This window comes from Leuciscus leuciscus, assembly GCF_965113295.1.
Source record: "Leuciscus leuciscus genome assembly, chromosome: 16".
In the NCBI taxonomy this organism is placed as follows: domain Eukaryota; kingdom Metazoa; phylum Chordata; class Actinopteri; order Cypriniformes; family Leuciscidae; genus Leuciscus; species Leuciscus leuciscus.
Genome location: NC_138740.1, coordinates 36,011,148 through 36,034,680, shown reverse-complemented (window position 1 = coordinate 36,034,680; position 23,533 = coordinate 36,011,148). Strand labels below are relative to the sequence as shown.

The 23,533-nt window shown below is 35.8% G+C and overlaps 1 protein-coding gene and 2 long non-coding RNA genes across 4 annotated transcripts in view; all 3 read left to right on the top strand.

Annotated features, from left to right (window-relative positions):
• scamp1 (secretory carrier membrane protein 1) overlaps positions 1 to 23,533 on the top strand; it is a 34,543-nt gene that overhangs the window by 7,897 nt on the left and 3,113 nt on the right. For both annotated transcript variants that reach the window (XR_014198839.1, XM_082141749.1), the window contains exons 2-8: positions 6,599 to 6,679; positions 9,498 to 9,608; positions 12,766 to 12,877; positions 16,390 to 16,518; positions 20,013 to 20,172; positions 20,267 to 20,368; positions 20,834 to 20,951. Coding sequence is in view for 1 of the 2 variants with exons in the window: in XM_082141749.1 (XP_081997875.1) it covers positions 6,599 to 6,679; positions 9,498 to 9,608; positions 12,766 to 12,877; positions 16,390 to 16,518; positions 20,013 to 20,172; positions 20,267 to 20,368; positions 20,834 to 20,951 (813 nt within the window). In the remaining variant the exon portion in view is untranslated. The remainder of the gene's footprint in view (positions 1 to 6,598; positions 6,680 to 9,497; positions 9,609 to 12,765; positions 12,878 to 16,389; positions 16,519 to 20,012; positions 20,173 to 20,266; positions 20,369 to 20,833; positions 20,952 to 23,533) is intronic.
• On the top strand, positions 9,615 to 10,473 carry LOC309478233. The gene is made up of 2 exons (XR_014198888.1): positions 9,615 to 9,888; positions 10,138 to 10,473. It is a non-coding gene; the product is annotated as an uncharacterized lncRNA (long non-coding RNA).
• Positions 16,533 to 18,455, top strand: LOC309478245. Its single transcript, XR_014198901.1, has 2 exons — positions 16,533 to 16,620; positions 16,859 to 18,455. It is a non-coding gene; the product is annotated as an uncharacterized lncRNA (long non-coding RNA).

The window sequence follows — 23,533 nt, the reverse complement described above, 5'->3', positions numbered from 1 at the left end:
TAAAAGCTTTGATGAGGTAAAAAATAAAGCACAAAAATTATTCTAACATATATTCAAAGATAGTTGAGTGATGTATCTTTAAGTGGTTCCACATGTTGGAGGTATTTTTTGTATTGTATTTTGTATTGAAATGTAATTCATTTTAAACAGTTTTAGAAGGTTTATATGTGCCATTTAATAGGTTTAAAGAGTGAGGAATAATTCACTGGGTAATATTAATTCACTGAATAATATTAGCTGGAATATAACATTATCAGGAAAGTAACAAACAAAACAGCATATTTGCATTTTCCAACTAGTATGTTATTAATTATTAATAATGTTTTTGTCGGTCTAGATCATGAAATCCTTTCTGACAAAGTGCTGTTTATCTATGCGTTTACACAGAACTATATAACTTACTCAACCGCGATCGCGCGTGGAGATAATAAATAATTAATTTCCACAGAGCGGTATTTATTTAGATTTGTATTAGCGAAATAATGGTTATGCAGTAAATTATTATATGATTTAGGTTGTTTAAACGAGATAATCTTGTCAAAAGTTTCATGCAGTAGCCGTGCTTGAGCATTCCTGGTCATCAACCCAGTGAGTGCGCAGCAATATGAACAAACTTTTTTTTTTCGAGACTATATAAACAGCACTTTGTCAGTTGACATTTCATGATCTAGATTGAATCTAGATCATGAAATGCCAACTGACAAAGTGCTGTTTATCTATGCATTTATTTTACACAGAACTCAACCGCGATCGCGCGTGGAGATAATAAATAATTAATTTCCACAAAGCGGTATATTTAGATGTGTAACGTTATTAGCGAAATAATTGCTATGTAGTAAATAATATAATCTAGGATGTTTAAACAAGATAATCTTGTCAAAAGTTTCATTCAGTGGCCGTGAGCATCCTGATCATCAACCCAGTGAGTGCTCAGCAATATGAACGAACTTTTTTCTCGAGACTAATGGTGAGCAAATACAACTGATGAGAGAATTAAATTCAGTGCTTTTATTTTCAACATGCACTCATTCATGTCTGTTTTATTTAATTCATGTAAAGTTACGTCTTTATTGGGGCAGGACATGACGGATTACGCTACGTGACTCCATGAGTTCGTCTCAATTTTTTAGAACCAAGCTGCATAAATAAACTAGGCTATATCAGGCATTCATGTCTCAAATCTCATTTCTGCATGTCTGTTATGTTAAATAAAGTTGAAAAATTAAAGCAAAGCAAGCAGAACATATGTTTTACCTGTGCACAGAGTTGTTGTTGACTGATCTCCTCAGACGCGGGCTGCAATGGCGGAATTCTCAAAACGGCCACAAGATGGCGCCGTTTATCGGCGAATCCGATATTACAAAACCGATACCCGATTATGGGAAAATGCTTAAATATCGGTAAAAATATCGGTAAACCGATACATCGGTCGATCACTAGTTTGCGTTAATCTGATTTGCACCGTTTTCATCTCAGCTATATTCAACGCTAATCTCGTTACTGTCTAAAATAAGCTGTTATTCGTGTGAATGCTTGATTGCTGTGCGTGTGGAGCCTCTGCATATGTCCTGAAATCATCTGTAGTCCTGAAGGAGGTCAAACCCAGTCTTGAGTTTCCCTCTTTACAGTCGGATGGCCGAATGTGAGCAGTAGCATAGGCTATAGAGTGATGTGGCGTAAACATTCATTTCTATAGTTTCTATAGTCACCGATCATTCAACATGTCGAATCGGACGAAAAAAAGCAGACGAAGCACAAAAACTGCCCGACAGCCGACCGTCAGCTTGGTGTGTCCTGGGCTTTACAGGTTAAAGTGCATCATCAACAGACTAATGTATACAATCAGATAAACAAAAGAAGTGGTTTAAACTTAACTTTGGCTTCGTCCCAATTTGCATGCTTTAGTTGATGCACTTGTGAAAGTGATTGTGGTGTAGTCTGGTTGTCAGACTACACCATTATTAGGTCATGCATACATAATACAATTGCGAAATGATACCACAAACAGCTTAATTAATTACCTAAAAATTCGTTATTACTTTTCTGTTAGGTGCATTTATTTAAAATACATTTTTAAATTAACCTTTAATTTTTATTTATAGCTTAGTATTTATATTTTTGTGTTATTATATTTTATTTTAATACTACACTGAAAAAAATTATAAACGCAACACTTTTGTTTTTGCCCCCATTTTTCATGAGCTGAACTCAAAGATCAAGACCTAAGCCTATTTCTCTCAAATATGGCTCACAAATCTGTCTAAATCTGTGTTAGTGAGCACTTCTCCTTTGCCGAGATAATCCATCCACCTCACAGGTGTGGCATATCAAGATGCTGATTAGACAGCATGATTATTGCACAGGTGTGCCTTAGGCTGCCCACAATAAAAGGCCACTCTAAAATGTGCAGTTTTACTATATTCGTGGGGTCCGGGGGGACTAAACACTTTGTTTTTTGACAAAGTAATTGTGTTCAGTGTATACTACATCTTGAGTATGCAAAGTGTTAGTGTGCTGCTTACCTTGGTAGTATCCCTGCGTGCGTCTGAATGTTTAGACACACTTAAAATGCTGTCTTGGCACGCAGCTCACTAGGTTTTGAGTCACAGTCACATGTGAACATGCGTTCATGTCAGGTGATCATAGAGTGTGACATCATACATCACTGTCTCACAGTGTTTTTATGAATACAGATATACAAGTGTCTTCCTGCTACGATAAATGTGTATGTGTGTGCGGGACTATCCCATTAAACATTTATCATTACACAGACTGAAATATTCATGGCTCTGGAGTCCTGACAGTCGTCACCAGCCGTATGAAACGGATCCGCCTCAGGACCTGAACGCTGCATACTGGGGCTGCTATGGAAACAAGGGACTGCTTAAGTGTGTGTGTGTGTGTTATTGTAGTTAACATTCTATGGAGTCAGTGAGGGAATAGTGAACTATCTCTATAGAGAAACACAGGAGTTTAATAAGGTCTCTTCTCTGCTATGTTTGGAATTATTACTAGTGTACCATTTTAAAAAGTAGTATGTGACACAATATGCAAGGATACATGTTTGAAACAGTAGTATGCTACGTGATATCATCAGTGAGCAGCGCCCAGTTATTTTGCATTTTTATTCCAATGATGATTTAACATTTGCGAGGCTAGAGTAATGCATCATTCATCACAAGGGATAGTTCACCCAAAAAAAAAAAGAAAATGTATTCATCTCTTACTCATCCTCAAGTTGTTTCAAACCTGTATGAGTTTCTTTGTTCTGCTGAAGACAAAAGAAGATATTTTAAAGAATGTCGGTATTGTAATCATTTGACAATAGTCATTGACTTTCATAGTAGGAAATCATATTACCTACACAGGAAAAAATATACTATGGAAGTCAGTGGATACCATCAAATGTCTGGTTATTAACACTCTTCAAAATAGCATCTTTAGTGTTCAACAGAACAAAGAAATTCATACATGTTGAAACAACATGAGGGTGAGTAAATGACTCATGACTAAATTATGACTAAAATATTTTAAGTCATAAAGGGCATTTATGTAGTTGGTTCTGCTGTGTCCTGGCAATACTTTGATAATGATGATACAAATTATCATTAATTCTTTGCCTCCCATTCTTATCAGTGCAAAAACATTATCATTATTGTTGTAGCAATAATTTTAATAATTATAATAATAATATATACATTTTTATAGTTTATTATTGTTGCAGAAATAAAACAATATTTATATTCTGCATATTTATCATCAGACAGTATTGTTGTTTTTATTATTAATAATTTGCTGAATTGTTTTAATTATTTTTTTATATTTATATACGTATTGTTGTCGTTAATAATAATTTGAAATATTGTTTTAATTATTTTTTATGTGTGTTGATGATGATAATAATAGCTATAATAAAACAATGTCAGATAGCAAATATGCAGAATTTGAAATATTGTATAATAATAATATTTTATTTCTATAAATATTTTTATATAATATTATATAATTTTTATTATAATAATTATTATTAATCAACGGCAATAATAATACATAAATAAAAATAATAAAAATAATTCTGGAATTAATAATTATTATTTTATTTAGGTGTTATTATTGCTGTTGATTTATTATTATTATTATTAATAATAATAATCACAATAATATTCACAATAATAATACATTTGTTTTGTATTGTTGCAGCCTAATGGTTAAAGGATAAAAGCATGATTAAAACTATAATAAATTCTGTATATTGGTTGTCAGAGATATTAAAAAAATAATTGGTATCGGTCATAGAGGGGAAATATTGTTCGACTCTCGTAATCTTTGCTCTGAACCGGGGTTGGTCTCTCCCACTCATCTATTTATAGCTTTGGCTCTGTGTAAATTACTGGAATCAGGCAGGAGAAAATTACAGGTTCTGCCTGATGTTCCCGATGTTCTGGGATGTAGAAACCTTGGACAGAATGTGTAGTATTTCCTCGGTGAAGCGTGACATAATGAGTGTTTGCTTTCTCTCTGTTGTTGTGAGCTTTAATCTGATGCAGACTCAGCACTGGGCGTCAGGATTAGTTCTCCCAGTTCTCCCACCTCTGTGTGACATTAGTCAAGATAAGCGTGCTCTTATCAGCGGCACGTGTCGTGACGGCAAACTTTTGAGTTTGTTTAGTGCCGGTTTAATGGTTAAGCTGTTTGTTGTAGATGCAGAGTTGAATAGTGTTAATGTGGATGGTCATGTATGTTGTGATGTCATTAATCATTATGATTTCTGAAAGATTTTTTTCAGTAAATGGTCTCGCTGTGAAGGCCTTTTACTCTGCAGCTAAATGTGTGTAAATAAGAGGAACCAAACAACTCTGCGGCAAAAGTATTTTATCTACTGTTCAGTTCATAACGCCTAACCAAACATCTGAAAGCACTTTATTTGCTAAGTGCGATCACAAGACACACAAGGAATTTGTTTTGGTGTACAAGAGCTCTGAGCACTTGCATAAATAATATGCACGAAGATGCATAACAAGTAGTTTCACAAAGCCTCGTCTGAGCCTCAGACGGCAAACCCGTGGACCGCACACAGTCCGTGCGCTAAACGCCTGATGCTTTTTGCATGCAGGACAGGAAAGTGCTTTCTCAATCTAGTAAGCACTGATCTGATTGGCCGAATTTACGTTTATTTTGTCAGTGTGTCTGGAAACAGTCATGCTTACAAAGTACCAGGTTGACAAGCGCTTATGAAGAAGAAACAATCATCAGAGCAAGAAAACGGAAAATGCATTAAAGGGATGGTTCGGAGTAAAATCAACCTAGGGTCCTTTGCACCATGACCTCGAGCCAAACACACACCCAGAAGCCTTCTTTGGTCGAACATTATTAAAGTTAGAGCTTATTTAGAGATATCAGCTGAATGGCTTAGTGCAGGCGCTAATGGATCCAAGGTTGTATCTCGTAAATTACCCCACTAATAATGCCCAGAATGGTACCAAACTTCTACAGTCGTACAAATAGGTTCTGTACTCATAAAACGAGGCATTGGAAAGTTTGTAAGTACATCAGGAGTTTATTTAAATAACACTTGCCTGACGGCTCATGCTACCGCTAACCCGGACATCGACGTCACTTCAGTGATTTGAGAAAAGCATGTAAAAGTCCTGGCGGAAAGCAATGCATAAGGATATAGTGTAACGACGCCCAGTTCCAGGAATGCACTAATATTTTGTTGGTAGTACCAGTTTATAACAATTATTAGTTAACACTAAGTTGTTAAAGGATTAGTTCACCCCAATGCCATCCAAGATATCCATGTCTTTCTTTCCTCAGTGGGAGAGAAATTATGTTTTTTGAGGAAAACATTTCTGGATTTTTCTTCTAACAATGGACTTCATTGGTTACCATCGTTTTAAGTCCAAATCAATGCAGTTTCAAAAGTCTTTGAAGTGTTTAAACGGGGTGTACGCGATCACAGCTGAAGAAGAGGTTGTTATCTAGCGAATCGATAGGTCATTAAAAAAAAAAAATATATAATTTACTCACTGAAGTGACGTCGGAGTCCGTATTAGCGGTAGCATAAGCCATCAGGCAAGTGTTATTTAAATAAACTCCTGATGTACTTACAAACTTTCCAATGCCTCGTTTTATGAGAACAGAACCTATTTGTACGACTGTAGAAGTTTGGTACCATTCTGGGCATTATTAGTGGGGTAATTTACGAGATACAACCTTGGATCCATTAGCGCCTGCACTAAGCCATCCGGCTGATATCTCTAAATAAGTTCTAACTTTAATAATGTTCGACCAAGGGAAAAAAGGCTTCTGGGGGGGGGGGGGGGGGGGGGGGGGGGTTTGGCTCGAGGTCATGGTGCAAAGGACCCTAGACTGATTTTACTCCGAACCATCCCTTTCAGTCAGACAATCTGATTTAAAGTTTACTAGTAAAAGTCAACAAAACAAACCTTTACAAGTGTGTGCACATTGTGTAAAAAAATATCCTAGAAAAAATTCCTTCATTTTGAACATGAAATACTTATTACTTACTTAAAGGCTGTTTCCTCAATAAAATAAATAAATAAATAAAGCTGTTTCCTCTCTGTGTTTTCTGCAGGACCCTTCAGTGACACAAGTAACGCGGACTGTCCCACCTGGAGGCCTGGAGGAGTATAACCCTTTCACAGACTCAAAGCCGGTGAGACGCCCAGAACACAAACTGACACTTATGAGATGCTGTAAAATTTGTCTTCAGATGCACAACTTATTGTGTACAAAATGAACAGGTGTGCAAGTTTTCTAAGGACGTTAAAATTTGGAACAGGTCAAAAATGCCATCTGCCAACTATCACACTTTATTTTATTTTTATGTTTTTTTACATACAGTATATAGGCCTGTCACGATAACTCATTTTGCTGGACGATAAATTGTCCAAGAAATTATTGCGATAAACGATAATATTGTTGTTCTGAGACCATTTTCATCTAATATAATGATAATCGCATAATAGGTACACCTTTTCAAAGATCTATAAACTTTTATTTCTAAAGAATATTAAACATTGAAAACGGAAAACATTTTAAATATCCACAAAAAATAAACAAAACAACCAAAACCAATAAAAGCAATGGAATAAAAGCAAAATTCACTTGAATAAATACCAAAAACAATAAATAAAATGGATGTAAACAAAATTGCACTTCAAAAGATGTATTAAACATTAGGCTCAGACATAAATAGTGATACATTCCATAACAGGCAAAACTGCCAGTTAGGACCTTTGTAAAAAAATAAATAAAAAAAAGCCTCAACAGGCCATATCACACCATTTTTCACTGTCCTCCTTCCTGTTACTTTGTCGACTAAACGCCCGAGTGATTGTGTACTGTCGGGAAGACGGAGACACACTTTATTGCGTGTATATGCTACACACTGAAGGATTTGGTTAGGATTAGGGGTGAGGAGTGCGTGCGTATTACACGCCATAAAGTGCGTCTCATATGCACGCAAAAACTATTTTGGCCGTATAAATGGCACGAGAAATAACATTCGTGGTATAGATGCGCCGCGGCGCCGCCTCTCCACACAAAGACCATGCAACTGACAAGAGGGTTCACACTCCTCCTATACGCTAAGGAACCGAGAGTGGTCATCCAGTCTCTTTGGTAGAGAGAGAGAGAGACGAGGAAAACAAACAAGCATGTAAATGGAATTATCGCGGCCAGAAAAATTATCAAGCTCATTTTTTTTTTATCGTGCGATTAATTGATATATTGACTATCGCGACAGGCCTAACAGTATATACTACTATACTGCATTATGCAAGATTTCAAACAGTATAATGCAACAGTGTTGTCACCTCATTATATTCACTTATCCATCTCAGAAATAAATTCACACTATAAAAAAAGGATTTTGTATATAAAATGATTGGAGTACATTTTACAAGAAAACATGGTCACGCTCTAGATTAGGGTCGAATTCTCAGTTTTTACAAACTATTAACTACGAATTTTGCCTCAAACGCCTAATTACGGCTTATTCATTTTTAGAAAGGTAGTTTATAAGTTTAAGTATTTGGTAGGATTAAGGGATGTAGAATATGGTCATGCTGAGTAAGGCATTAAAGGATTAGTATAATTTCCTAATAATTTACTCACCCCCACGTCATCCAAGATGTTCATGTCCTTCTTTCTTCAGTCGGAAAAGAAATTAAGGTTTTTGAGGAAAACATTGTAGGATGTTTCTCCATATAGTGGACTTCAATGGGGTCCAACAGGTTTGAAGATCCAAATTGCAGTTTCAATGCAGCTTCAAAGACTCTACAGGATCCCAGCCAAGGAATAAGGGTATTATCTAGCCAAACCATCGGTCATTTTCAACAAAAAAACAAACATTTATATACTTTTTAACCACAAATTCTTGTCTTGCACTAGCTCTGCGACTCGCCATGCATTACGTAATTAAAATACTTTATAAGTACTGATAAAGAGCCAATATCCTAGTAATATGCATGCTAATAAGCAACTAGTTAAAGGGATAGTTCACCCAAAAATGAAAATTCTATCATTGTTTACTCACCCTCAAGTTGTTCCAAACCTGTATGAGTTTCTTTGTTCTGCTGAACACAAAGGAAGATATTTGGAAGAATGTTTGTAACCAAACAGATCTCGGTCCCCATTGACTACCATAGTATATATTTTTCCTACTATGAAAGTCAATGGGGACACGAGATCTGTTGATTACAAACATTCTTCCAAATATCTTCCTTTGTGTTCAGCAGAACAAAGAAACTCATACAGGTTTGGAACAACTTGAGGGTGAGTAAACAATGATAGAATTTTCATTTTTGGGTGAACTATCCCTTTAATAGTGAGAATTGGACCCTAATGCGATTTTCATTTTGTGAGCAATCAAACAATGAGTCAGCGCTGAGAATGTGGCTGATGTTCATTTCATTCATCATGCTGAGTCGAGCACATTGCATTGTGGGAAATAGTTATTCCAAGGGGTGTGCTCGGTTTTATACTGCACATTTTCCAAATGTGTGTGTACTGTATGCTGTATACATATTGCATATTTCAAAATTAAAGTGTATGAGTAGTATATTTTTCCTGAACATAATCAGAAACCGAAAGAGAGAGAGAGAGATACAGACAAGGAAACAAATAAGCATATAGTACCAACAACAACATAATTCATGGTGTGGTATAACTAGTGAAGCTGTACCAGCGTAGGGCTCGCTGCCCAGAACAGCCCACACTCACAGCACAAACCCGTCAGTTGACTGAAGGTATTTATATTACATTTTATTTCCCTATCTTTAATTGTGCACATAGATTGCTTCATTTCTGAATGATCCATTCAAAAACCGGCAAACGCATTCAGACAGTCTGGATTTATGAATGAAAGGAATACATGTTATGTTGATATTGTGTGTGTTGTGATTAAGATGAAATTGTGTGTGGTTTTGTAAGATGTTTTGTGTCTCACATTTTATTTTGTGGCATTATAGGTTCCACCAGGCTCCGCCCCTAAATCAGTCCCGCCCACAACCAACACACAGCCGGCCATCATGAAACCCACTGAAGAACCGCCAGCTTACACTCAACCTCAGCAGACACAGGTACATGCACCTCATTTTATTTTCTATCTCATTAACTTAATACACTTAAAGTCCCTGTGAACCGGAAGTTGCAAACGACTTTCCAGTGTTGTGACGCATTTACAAGTGAAAGGGAATATTGAACAGAGGGCGGGGTTTTACTTTAGCGCTCCTCCTCTCCATCTCTGCTCATAGCAGACTAACGGTTTGAGGGGAGTGGTTTAGCGTTTTCAACCCCTGACGTCATCAGAAAAGGAACGCCGTTCCAGATCGGAAGTAACTTTTCAGATTTTGATTAAAGGTGCAATGTGCAACATTTCATGTTAAAAATACCTGTTTTTCTAACCCATACATGCTTAAACAATTGCCTGATGGGCTGAATGAGCCCTTCTCTGATCACTGCGATTGCCTCTATAATCCTGTACAGTAAAATAAATAAGGGGGATTCGGGACGGAATGAGCGTGCACACCTCTGGTTGCAGTTTCGCTTGTCGCCAGAGGGGGCATAGTTCTGCAAAAACTCAGAGACTTGCGCATTGCACCTTTAAAGATTACCACGGCAAACTATTTTTTTCTGTGTATTAACTTGCACGGATTAATTGTTCACCACAAGACTAGTAATATGCGCTAACAAAGTAAATGGGGTAAATTTTGATTTCATGTCGACTTTAAAATGGAAGAATTGCAGCCAAATGGGTTTCAAAGTAGAAATGTGAAGCTTGCATTCTTATAAAAGTTGTCTAAATCATCCGTTTGAGATGGCACTAATGTTCTCGGGTGATGAACAGTGCTTTATAGAGAGTTGCTTCATGTCTCTTTCGGATATTGCTGTGTTTTGGTTAAGATTTGGGGGGGAAAGCATTGCTATTTTAAATTTTAGCTAAAAGCTCCTGGATTGCACTGCTTGTTTTGCACATTATAAGTGACTCAACTCAGAGCAAATGCAGAGATTGTTCACAGAGCTGCATTTATTGCAAATCAGGCCGCTCTGAAATACTGAAAACAATGGTGGATCATGAGCTACTCGCGTATAAAAGAACACAGTGCCACACTTTACTCTGAAACGAGCGGCGCATGTAAAACACAGTCTTTGTGATTTGATAATCTCACTCAAAAGCCATTTCGCCATTTATTTCAATGGATCATGCAGCCTTAGTTGTGGTGGTTATGTTATGGAAGTCATCTATTGTAAGTGTAGTACTTTAAACATGTTTCCTGTTCATTTATACACACTGAGAGATGAGCCTAAATTATTTTATACTGTAATTGACTGCATAAAGTTGAGTATTCTTTCATCATTGCCTGAGAGGGTTGATTGTGGACTCTCTGAAGTCCTCTAAAACCTCAAACCCTGTTTCGGGTCCATGTGAAGCAGAACCCCCTGATACAAACCTCGTTTTCAGAGGGTATTCAGCATCAAATGCTTCTTGATTTCACAGAAATTTTCACCCAAATGCTCAGTAGGTCAACAGAAGCTTCCAGCAGGCGAGAGCTCGGAGCCGGTCTGCTCACGAGTGCAGTTATGCTGTATAATTCAGCACGCCTGAGGGAGAAGGGAATGCCACGCTCTAGACATATGGACACACAGACACACTTTGGGTGTGCATCAGATGACTCACTAACTCCCGCTCTGTGTGGTGACGTCAGATGCTTTGAGTTAGGACATAACAAGGTGAATCAGAACTTGCCGTTATTCGTCTCAGTGTCTGTCGCTGTAGTCTTCAGTGTGCCGTTCGCAGCGAAGAGTAGTTCAGCCTCAGGGTGACAACAGAAGGCTTGTTAAAGAACTTGTTGCCCACTGGCTTGATTAAGCCAGGCGTGTCACATGATGCTGCCTTCAGGGAAAGCTGGGGATTTCTGAGCCCTGAAAATGACCCAGAAACAAGGACAGTATGCATCAACAGATTGGCTCCGAGTGATTCTTAAAATTATAATCTGGGACGCTGCTGTAAATCATTGCAGGATGTGTTGCCGCTACAAGGCCCGTGTGTGATTGAGACTTTATTTCTGGTTAAAGCTTTCCTGACTGTCTCAGTCATTTCAGCACAGACTTTACATGCCGAAGGTTTAGGGATTTTGAAAGTTGTCTGTTAATAAAAATTAACATAAAAAAACCCTTTCAAACTCTACTGTGTGTATCTGCTAAACAATAGCATAGAGTGCCAACAATATACTCTCACGTACCACACAATATTTATACCACAACCAGTTCTGTTTATGGAAGTAGAAGCTTAAAAGGTTCAGTCCAAGTACATATTAATAACCAGCCAAAAGTCAAGTATATCTCACCAGCGGTGTCGTTTCCTACCCACAATGTCTTATCCGACTTTATAATCATTAAGGTGAGTGGCTGATCAAAACATTTAGACTTCATCGCTTGGATTCGATGATTTCATGTCTCTGATGCTGGGTGTTTTTATATTGTGACTGGTGGTTTTATTTGGAAATCTGATGTAGTGTTTCTGATGATAATAGTGAACGTAATGTTATATTGTGTCACTGTACTGACAAGATATGCATTAAATACCTATATTAATTTTAAATAAATCAATTTGTTTATTTTACATTAAAGATTTAAATTAAATAAAACAATGGTATGAAGATTTTAAGCATTTCACAATTAATTAAACATTGCATTTTCAAGTAATTATTCAAATCTATAAAAATTTTTGAGCAGATGATTAGAATGATTTCTGAAGGATCATGTGACACTAGACTGGAGATATGGTTATGATGATGAAAATTCAGCTTTGATCACATATTTAAATATATCTAAATAAAACAGTTATTTAAAATTGTAATAATATTTCACAATATTACTGTTTTTACTGTATTTTTATTAAATAAATGTAGCCTTGGTGAACATAAGAGACCTTGAAAAACCTTTGAACGGTGTTGTAGCTTTACACACTTTGTTTGCGGTCAGCTGTGCCACTGTAATCAGTTATGATATGGGTTGACATATTCAAATTTACAGTGTGTAACGAAGATATACCATGAATTAAAAAGAGAAGACTCACATCGTCTTCCCTCACGGGTCTGAATCTGATGTGTTTGTGATTGGTTCTGACAGCTGGAATCTGATGTGATGTGAACTGTCCTGAAGTTATGTTCTGCTGTGCCTATGAGCAGTCTTTGTGTTGTGTGTTTATAACCTCCTTTGTCTTTGTGCATGTAGGATCAGGCACGGGCCCAGGCGGAGTTATTGAGGAGACAGGAGGAGCTGGAGAGGAAAGCAGCTGAGCTGGACCGCAGGGAGAGAGAGATGCAGTCTCTCAACGCGTCAGGAGGTGAGTTATTAGCCTCGCGTCAAGCCTGGTCCATGCTGGTCAGCTTATTCTGCTCAGACAGGAAGTTACTGACATGCAAAGCAACCTAACACATTATATATATATACAGTACCAGTCAAAAGTTTGGAAACGTTACTATTTTTAATAGTACTCTTATGCTCATCAAGCCTGCAGTTAAAAATAAAAATAAAACAAAAAAAACTAATATTATGAAATATTATTACAATTTAAAATAATGGTTCTCTTTTTTAATATACTTTAAAATGTAATTTATTTTTGTGATGCAAAGCTGAATTTCCATCAGCAAGTACTCCAGTCTTTGGTGTCTTATGATCCTTCAGAAATCATTCTAATATGATGATTTATGATCAATGTTGGAAACAGTTGTGCTGCTTAATATTTTGTTTTATAACCTGAGATACTTTTTTCAGGATTATTTGATGAATAAAAAGTTAAAAAGAACTGTATTTATTTAGAATAGAAATCTTTTGTAACAATAAACACTACCGTTCAAAAGTTTGGGAACAATAACTTTTTTTTTTTTAAAGAAATTAGTACTTTAATTCAACAAGGATGCGTTAAATTGATAAAAGGTGATGGTAACGATTTATATTGTTAGAAATGTTTTTATTTTGAATAAATGCTGTTTTAATGAATAAATGCTGTTAACGTTTTACTCATCAATGAATCCTGAAAAAAGTATTCCAAAAAAATATATTAAACAGCACAACTGTTTCCATCATTGATAATAACTGAGTATCAAATCATCATATTAGAATGATTTCTGAAGGATCATAAGACACCAAAGACTGGAGTACTTGCTGATGAAAATTCAGCTTTGCATCACAAAAATAAATTACATTTTAAAATATATTAAAAAAGAGAACCATTATTTTAAATTGTAATAATATTTCATAATATTACTGTTTTTTTGTTTTGTTTTGTTTTTTTAACTGCAGGCTTGATGAGCATAAGAGACTTCTTTCAAAAACATTAAAAATAGTAATGATTCCAAACTTTTGACTGGTACTGTATATATATGAATGTGTGCTTGTGTGTATATTAAAATTTCTCAAAAAAACTCTTTTACATACATTAGCACATGTAGATACACTAGTCCGTAAGATTCTGTCTTCATTTGATCAAAAGTGACAGTAAAGACATTTATAATGTTACGAAAGATTTACTTCAAATTAATGCGGTTCTTTTGATCTTTCTATTCGTCAAAGAATCCTGAAAAAAAAGCATCACGGTTTCCACAAAAATATGAAGCAGCTCAACTGTTTTCAGCATTGACTACCGGTATAATAAGAAATGTTGGTAACACTGCCTTTATGTTTAATGTATTGAACATTATAATGCATTATATATATTTTTTTCATAAATAATTGTAACCAAAGTTAAAATGCATTATATTAGCAGATTCCTTGTTGCATCTGAAATTGGTTATTTATGTTTTAATGCATTATACTATCTAAAGCTGTCTTGAATTAATAGATAAGTATTCTAATGTATTATAACTGTGGTTAAAATTATTCATGAGATCATACAATGCATTACAAGGCATAATTAATGCTTTTTTTTATAATGCATTATACATAAAGGCTTTAAGTAAAGTGTTACTCAAATGTTTCTTGAGCTGCAGATTCAGCTTTGCCATCACAGGTCCATTTTAAGCACCGTATGGGGCGGATTAAATTTATATATTCAGAATTCAGCATAAAATCTGACTCAGTGTGTGTGTTCACACATGGCAGGTTTGATCTGGGTGAAACCAACTCTAGTGCAATTGCTCTATTAGTGCGGTTCATTTGAATATATGTGAACACTGCCATCTGAACCCTGGCGCACACACCGTCCTAGACCTCTGAAAATATAGGCCTCGGCCCACTTCCAAACCAAGTCTGGGGCGGTCTTGACTGAAATATGAATGCAACACGGACCAAAGACATTTAAACAAACCAAAAACAGGACGTGATGTCACAAAATGCAACCCTAAAAAGGACAGAAACCTGGGCCCGTATTCATAAAGAATCTTAATGCAAAGAGTGACAAAATTCTAAGAAAATTCTTAGAAATGTGGGCGTTTACTCTTAAAATTAAAGAAAAAATCCTAGTAAAGAAAAAAGTAATTCAGAAAGCATTTTAACCCTTAAAAGAGGTCTTAAGGTCAAAATTGTTAGGAGCACGGACGAGGACTTTTAAGAGGCTTAAGAGTTTCTTTAGCAGAGGAGAAAATGGCAGAAAGACGAAGAGGGAGAAGAAATGTGTTGCAGACAATGAATAACAGTGAGTTCATAAGAAGCTATAGATTAGATCATGCAGGGATCGTGTTTGTGACTGATCTTATTAGAGACACGCTAATATCTCCGATACAGCGCATATGCCATAGCGCCAGAAATGAAAGTAATCACTACATTACGATATTTGGCAACTGGGAAAATTCCATGTTTGATACATTAAAACCAACATTCAAACCAACATAAAAACCACCACTTAAATAGACATGCCAGCAATCAGTGTAATTGGCTTAGAATGATAAAAATTGTTCCACTCTTTCCAATCAAATACCTTATAGGAAATTAACTGCATAGTAAATTAAAAAAAGGATTTATATACACATATATAATGTATGTGTGTGTGTGTGTGTGAGAACGGTCAAATAGGAAAAAATTACGCATGTAATTTCAAAGTGAAGGCTTAGAATAGACCCTATACTTAAAATCACTTTTTTTTTTCCTTCTTGGACAACCAACCAATCACAGTCGTCAAAAGATTGTGTCATACATAGCAACGGGGTCAACCCCGCCTCCTTACTAAGATGAAAGTTTTTGTCTTTTCCTTACTCAGAGTTGCTCTCAGATCGGTCCCGAATCGCTTTTAAGCTAAGACTCCTACGTAAAAGTTTTTAAGCTAAATTAAGAGTTTTCTTAGAGGATTCTTAGAATCTTTATGAATACGGGCCCTGATTCTTCTCGCTAAAGAGCGGAAACACCGTCTCCTGGCATCAGATCTTTCTTTGTGTGTGTAGTGGGGGAATTCCTGGTGCTATTTTGACTCCTTTACACATGTAATAAGCTCTACACGAATTCTCAGCGGATAAGATTACCATCATATGTACGTCGGACATGCAATGAGCACATTTAGCCCAGCACACAGCATTGTTTTAGATGTTTGGCAAGTTCCGGCCCAAAATATACGTATATTAAAAACTATTATTTTTTGTTTGTTTGTTTTGTGTCTTTAGGTTCGGTCTTAAAACTGGCAGTGTGAATGCTAAAGCTAACCAGGACTAAATGCATCATTTTCTTTTTTGATCCGGAACAAGAGAACCAAGAGAACTGAACTAGATTGTGGCTCATTCTGGGCAAAATTGCATAGAAGTCAGCAGATTAATAAGTTACATTACCATTCTGTTGCATCTGTACCCCATTTAAATTTTTGTCATCATGCTCATGTTGCATCATCTACCGCCTCCTTTCAGTTTCAAATGGCTTTTTCTTGTTTCTAAGGGAGGAAAAACAACTGGCCGCCTCTTCCAGAGAAGTTTCCAGTGGGTCAGTGTTTCTATCATGACATATCGGTGGACATACCCGTGGAGTTCCAGAAAACCGTCAAGATCATGTACTATCTCTGGATGTGTGAGTATCTCTCGATCAATCCCACAATGCCAGCAGTCCAAAAAAAAGCAGCCAAACTGAAACCAAACATACAAGACAACAGAGGCCATTTACATATGAAGAGTTCAGATGCAAAAGCCTCTAAATGCCATCTGAAATTTTCTTATAAAATGATAATTTTAATCAAGCTCGTATATTTAAATTCAATAATTTCACTTAAATGGCAATGCAGATTACCTATTAATTGTCATTTAAGTGAAATTACTGAACTTAAATACACGAGCTTGATAAAAATGATCATTCTATAAGAAAATTTCAGATGGCATTTAGAGGCTTTTGCATCTGAACTCTTCATATGCAGTCGGAGTCTTAAAAAAAAAAGCCTGATTAATTATATAGGTCAAGCAAAAGGTGGAAAATATTCATTAAGTGCTAAAAAAAAAAAGTGTAGAATAAGATGATTTTAATTGGGATGTTGAGTACACATCTGCTCTGTTTTGTCTGTGTCTGTTTGGGAGGTTTGTAGGTGTATGTAATAATAGTGTAAAGACTTTGTGTAATAGTGAAATGAACTTGATAGACTTCAGCACCGTTTGTGCCTCCCAGAGAAACTGTTGAGGTAATTGACTTCTATTTGATGAGTTAGTACATGGTACATGGTATTAGACATGCAAGGGAGGGGTGGACCCACCATGCATCATGTGATTTGAGGTATCATGTGACTAGTATCATCAGACTGGACTTTAAATTTGGCCTGACGTTGTTGTGTAGGAATTTGGGAGGGAATTGGGACCGAGACAGAGAGTAAGTGTGGTGAACGAACCTCTCTGGTATAACACTGCCAAATTCCACACCAAAACTGCAGTTGTAGACGGACTCTGTGACTCCGTTTGAAAGCATTTTCCATGAATAGGAAATAATTGTGCTCCCATTATGTTTATTATTATAATTTTTTATTATTATTTTAGCAGTAAAGGCAATCTCGTGTTTCTCGACTGTGTATATACCACAATTCAATGATCATAATTTGTCTTAATTGAACAATTTGTTGAATTTATATTCTGCATATTTTCTATTAAAAACAATGAATCATTCTTTATAATTGTGATAAACACACAGTGACATAATTTGTAAGAAATAATCTGATGACACTTTACAATAAGGTCTGATTTGTTAGTATTAGCTAACATGAACTAACAATGAGCAATATATACACTTGCATTCAAAAGTTTGGCGTCGGCAAGATTTCTTAGTCTCTTATGCTCACCAAGGCTGCATTTTATTTGATCCAAAATACAGTATAAACTGTACAATTGTGAAAAATATTACTATTTAAAATAACGTTTCTGTTAATATGTTGAAATATTATTTATTCCTGTGATCAAAGCTGAATTTTCAGCATCATTACTCCAGTCTTCAGTGTCACATGATCCTTCAGAAATCATTCTAATGCGCAAGAAACATTTCTGATTATTATTATTAATATTGAAAACTGCTTGATATTTTTGTGGAAACTGTGATCATTTGTAAGGAATCTTTGTTGAATAGAAAGTTCAAAAGAACACCATATTAATGTCTTTAGTGTCACTTTTAATCATTTTAAGGCGAGACACGGCAGGCAAAAACATTGTGTTTTTTTTACTGGTCAATTTTGAGATTTTGGGATATTTGTCTTCAATAACATGTCTTCTTTCAGACTTGTGGTGAAAAAAAGTCCGAAATACACATTTAGGTCTTTATTTTACTACACTTTGTCTGTTTGCGTCTGTAGATTTCTCATAAATTCAACAAAAGTTGGCGTTTGCTGCCGGCACCCTGTCATCACATGCACCGCTGGAAAGCTCTCTCTCTCCTGTACAATGCTGTCGGATCCAAATATGGTCATTTCCTTTTTATCAGCAACCAATCGTGAAAGTAAAAGGACTGAATGCGCAATCTCATTGGCTGATGATAAATCTTTAAAGCCCGTTTTCTCAAAATGACTTTTCTCTCATTTTCCAAGTCTGAAATCTCCACTTCAGTAGCACCTATATACACCAAACTCTCCAGTCTTGTACCTAGTTATATTATGAAGACATTTACAGAGGGATTTGTAAATATATTATTCCTAGCCTGATTTATATAACATTTTATTCCAAAAAACATGGCGAAAATCATTTTTTTTAAGGCTATTGACAGTATTTTCTGATTTACAGGATAACAAAAGTAGATATCCATAAATCCCTCTGTAATTTTTTTTCCCATCTAATATGTGAACACAATGAAAAAATAAATTTTAACCTGGCTTTATCCAATACTCAGATTTCGTTTTTTTAAATATATGCAAATTAGTGCATATTTAATTAGATATTGCCTTATTTGCATATTTAAACATTAAATTAGAGAAAACTTGTAATACATTTTTTTCTCATCTTAATGTAGGTAATCAACTGGGAAAGTTTCATGGTGATATCTGCTAGTTAAAAATGTTACCCTATTCACCTGTAGTGTCTCGCCTTAATGCATCCTTGCTGAATAAAATTAACATGAGCTTAAGTATTAGCAATAATCTCATTCAGTTTTCTCATTATGCAAACCTCATATAAAATAAATACACAATAAAATAGCTAGATTAATGTTAAGTTTGATCTCTTGAGGTATACAATCAAAACAAAACTTTTTTTGTGTGTGATTGGTATTGATGTGCAGTTGATTCCAGCTGGAGGATTCCCTGTGAATTATGGGTTATGAATACACTCTGGCTCTGCTTTAGATTATATAAATTATTAAACAGTCTGGTTTTGAACTCTACTATTAATGGAGCAACTTCTTCTGAGTGACTTTGAAGAGGTTTTGCAATGATTCTGTTAATATAACAGAGATGGTGAATGTTTAGGCCTCTTTAATTATTAACAGGTTCTTGGATAAAAACATTCATACAAATTATAAATGTTTAAGTTTTTATTTTATGTAAAGCCTTAAAGGGTTAGTTCACCCACAGATGAAAACTATCCCATAATGTACTCGCCCTCAAGCCATCCTATAGGTGAATCCTTTCTTCTTTCAGCCGAACACAATCAGAGTTATAATAAAACATTTCCTGGCTCTTCCAAGCTTTATAATGGGAGTGAATAGAGTTTATAGATTTTGAAGCCCAAAAAAGCATCATAAAAGTAATCCATTCGACTCCAGGGTGTTATTAAAGGCCTTCTGAAGCGAAGAGATGTGTTTTTGTAAGAAAAATATCCATATTTATAACTTTATAAACTATAATCACTGGCTTTCATTCGTGAGTCTAGTTCCGGCAGAAGAGTGACCTCTGACTTGGGTGAACTAACTTTAAGGTTGTTAAACAGTTACTATGCATTTTAGTTATTTTTTTAACACTTTAGTCAGTTTTAATCAGTTTTCGTAAATACGTTTTTCAGTATTTTGTGCAAACAGCTTTATTGTGAATTATTTTTATTTTTTTCCACCACATATAATGTTGTATAAGAATAACACATGGTCTCTTCTCTCATGTTACTCTCTTGCAGTCCACACGGGGACGCTGTTCGCAAATATATTTGGCTGTTTGTCGTGGTTCTGTGTAGATGCGTCGAGGGGAGTGGATTTTGGTCTGGCTATGCTTTGGTTCATGTTGTTTACACCCTGTTCATTTGTCTGCTGGTACAGACCCCTGTATGGAGCGTTCAGGTACGTACACACACACACACACACACACACACACACACTGTACCTTTGTGGAGAGTTGAGAATATAACCGTTTTCTCTTTCTTTCTCTCTGAAGGAGTGACAGCTCTTTTAGGTTCTTCGTGTTCTTCTTCGTCTATATCTGCCAGTTTGGTGTCCATGTGCTGCAAGCCATTGGCATTACAGGTTGGGGAGCCAGGTGAGAACACACACACACACACACACACACACACACACACACACACACACACACACAAAACGCAAAAAAATTAAATAAATACATTTTTAAAACTTCAACCAGTAAATGGATAAAAACTTAATCAAACATAGTGAGTGGATAATTATTAAAAATGGCTCATAACAGGGTGTTTATTGTATTTATGTATTTTGTGGATTATTTAAAGCTACATTTGAATTAAAAAAAAATTGGTAAGAATCATAATTCTTCACATTGTTAATTTATGTCATTTAATTTGTTTAGATGAAGTGTGCTGATTTTTATGAGTAAAGAACAAATGACCCCCCATAAAGGGAAATTTGCCTTTGAAAATTGGCAAATATTGATCTTTATTAAAAGATTATTTCAGACAGACTCTTGTACTATCTTTACATCGTTACATCATAAACTGTGTGATATGATGACTGATCATGTGTGTGTTTGCAGTGGCTGGATCTCTGCGCTGACCGGTCTGAACACGAGTATTCCCGTCGGCATCATCATGATCCTGATTGCTGCCCTCTTCACCGCGTCGGCTGTCATGTCCCTCATCATGTTTAAAAAGGTGCTTCACCTTAAACACAAAACTCATATTGTATAAATATGATATTTGCTTCACCTCAAATGCACCCACTTGGACATGGACTATAATAACAGTGTAAAACTAAGGCTGAAATAAAATTAATTTAAGTTAAATTGAAATAAAAAAATATAAAATCACTAAAACTTAAACTTAAACTAAATCAATTAAATTAAATAAAGATATAAAAATAGAAGCTGAAAATAAAAAAATAAAAGCCATTTAATTTTTTACAATTAAAATACAAATTAAATGAAAACTAAAAGCGAATTGAAAATGTTAAATTAAAATGAACACTGAAAAACATAACAATAAAATCTAATTAAAAATGTTAAATTGAAATGCAAATTAAAATTAAAGCTGCAAGCAGCGATGAAAGGGCCCTCGCACCCGTGCCATCGTCACTCGTTGGCTTTAGGAAGACAGAGCATGGTTGGGCAATGTGCATTTAAGGAGGTATACAGTATATAGTAGTTGCTAGCATGTTTAGTATGTTTTTAGCATGCTTAGTACACAATAGGTATGTGGTTAGTACTGCATTACTGTGTTAACCAGTTCAGTTTCTGTTGGCAGTAGGTGGGGTTATATATCTGAATATTGCTTTGTAGATGTGTTCAGTGCAGGACTTTTATCAAGTATGTGAAGTTTGGGGCAGATTGGATATTGTATGTTTGAGTTACAGCAAATTCATATTTAATTGTAGTAATAGTATGGTTTAGTACTTATAGTGTTTACTAGTATGTTTTAGCATGTTTCTAGTATGTTGGTAGGATGTTAAGCACCTACTGGCATTTTTTTTTATATGTTATTAGGAGTCCACAACAGTGTTTAACATGTCACTTCCTGTTGCCAGCAGGTGGCGCATTGACTGTAACTGAATATGAGCATTGTCATGTGTTCAAGACAGAACGCTTATCAAAAGTGTGAAGTTTGGCGCAGATTGGACATTGCCTTCTTGAGTAACAACAACATCCTGTTTCATTATATTAGCATGCTTTAGCACTTAGCTTAGTATTGCTAGCATGTTTTAACATGTTTCTAGCATGTTTAGAAGTCAATGGTATTTTTAACATGTTGCTAGAACGGCATCAACGTGTTAAACATGACACTTCCTGTTACCAGTAGGTGGCGCTATTACTATAACTGAATATTCTCATGTAGATGTGTTCAGGCCATGACTCTTATCAAACGTGTGAAGTTTGGGGCAGACTGGACATTCCGTGCCTGTGTTACAGCAAATTCCTATTTAATTGCAGTATTAGCATGCTTTAGCACTAAGCTAAGTGTTTGCTAGCATTTTTTAACATGTTTCTAGTATGTTGTTAGCATGTTTAGCACATGCTGGAACTTTTTTATATGTTATTAGGAGTCCACAACAGTGTTTAACATGTCACTTCCTGTTGCCAGCAGGTGGCGCTATGACTGTAACTGAATATGAGCATGGTCATGTGTTCAGGACAGAACGCTTATCAAAAGAGTGAAGTTTGGCGCAGATTGGACATTGCCTTCTTGAGTAACAACAACATCCTGTTTCATTGAATTAACATGCTTTAGCACTTAGCTAAGTTTTGCTAGCATGTTTTAACATGTTTCTAGCATGTTTAGAAGTCAATGGCATTTTTAACATGTTGCTAGAACGGCATCAACGTGTTAAACATGACACTTCCTGTTACCAGTAGGTGGCGCTATTACTATAACTGAATATTCTCATGTAGATGTGTTCAGGCCATGACTCTTATCAAACGTGTGACGTTTGGGGCAGACTGGACATTCCGTGCCTGTGTTTCAGCAAATTCCTATTTAATTGCAGTATTAGCATGCTTTAGCACTAAGCTAAGTGTTTGCTAGCATGTTTTAACATGTTTCTAGTATGTTGTTAGCATGTTTAGCACATGCTGGAACTTTTTTATATGTTATTAGGAGTCCACAACAGTGTTTAACATGTCACTTCCTGTTGCCAGCAGGTGGCGCTATGACTGTAACTGAATATGAGCATGGTCATGTGTTCAGGACAGAACGCTTATCAAAAGTGTGAAGTTTGGCGCAGATTGGACATTGCCTTCTTGAATAACAACAACATCCTGTTTCATTGAATTAACATGCTTTAGCACTTAGCTAAGTTTTGCTAGCATGTTTTAACATGTTTCTAGCATGTTTAGAAGTCAATGGCATTTTTAACATGTTGCTAGAACGGCATCAACGTGTTAAACATGACACTTCCTGTTACCAGTAGGTGGCGCTATTACTATAACTGAATATTCTCATGTAGATGTGTTCAGGCCATGACTCTTATCAAACGTGTGACGTTTGGGGCAGATTGGACATTCCGTGCCTGTGTTACAGCAAATTCCTATTTAATTGCAGTAATAGCATGCTTTAGCAATTAGCTAAGTGTTTGCTAGCATGTTTTAACATGTGTCTAGTATGTTGTTAGCATGCTTAGCACTTGCTGGCACTTTTTTATATGTTATCAGGAGTTCACAACAGTGTTAAACATGTCACTTCCTGTTGCCAGCAGGTGGCGCTATGACTGTAACTGAATATGAGCATGGTCATGTGTTCAGGAC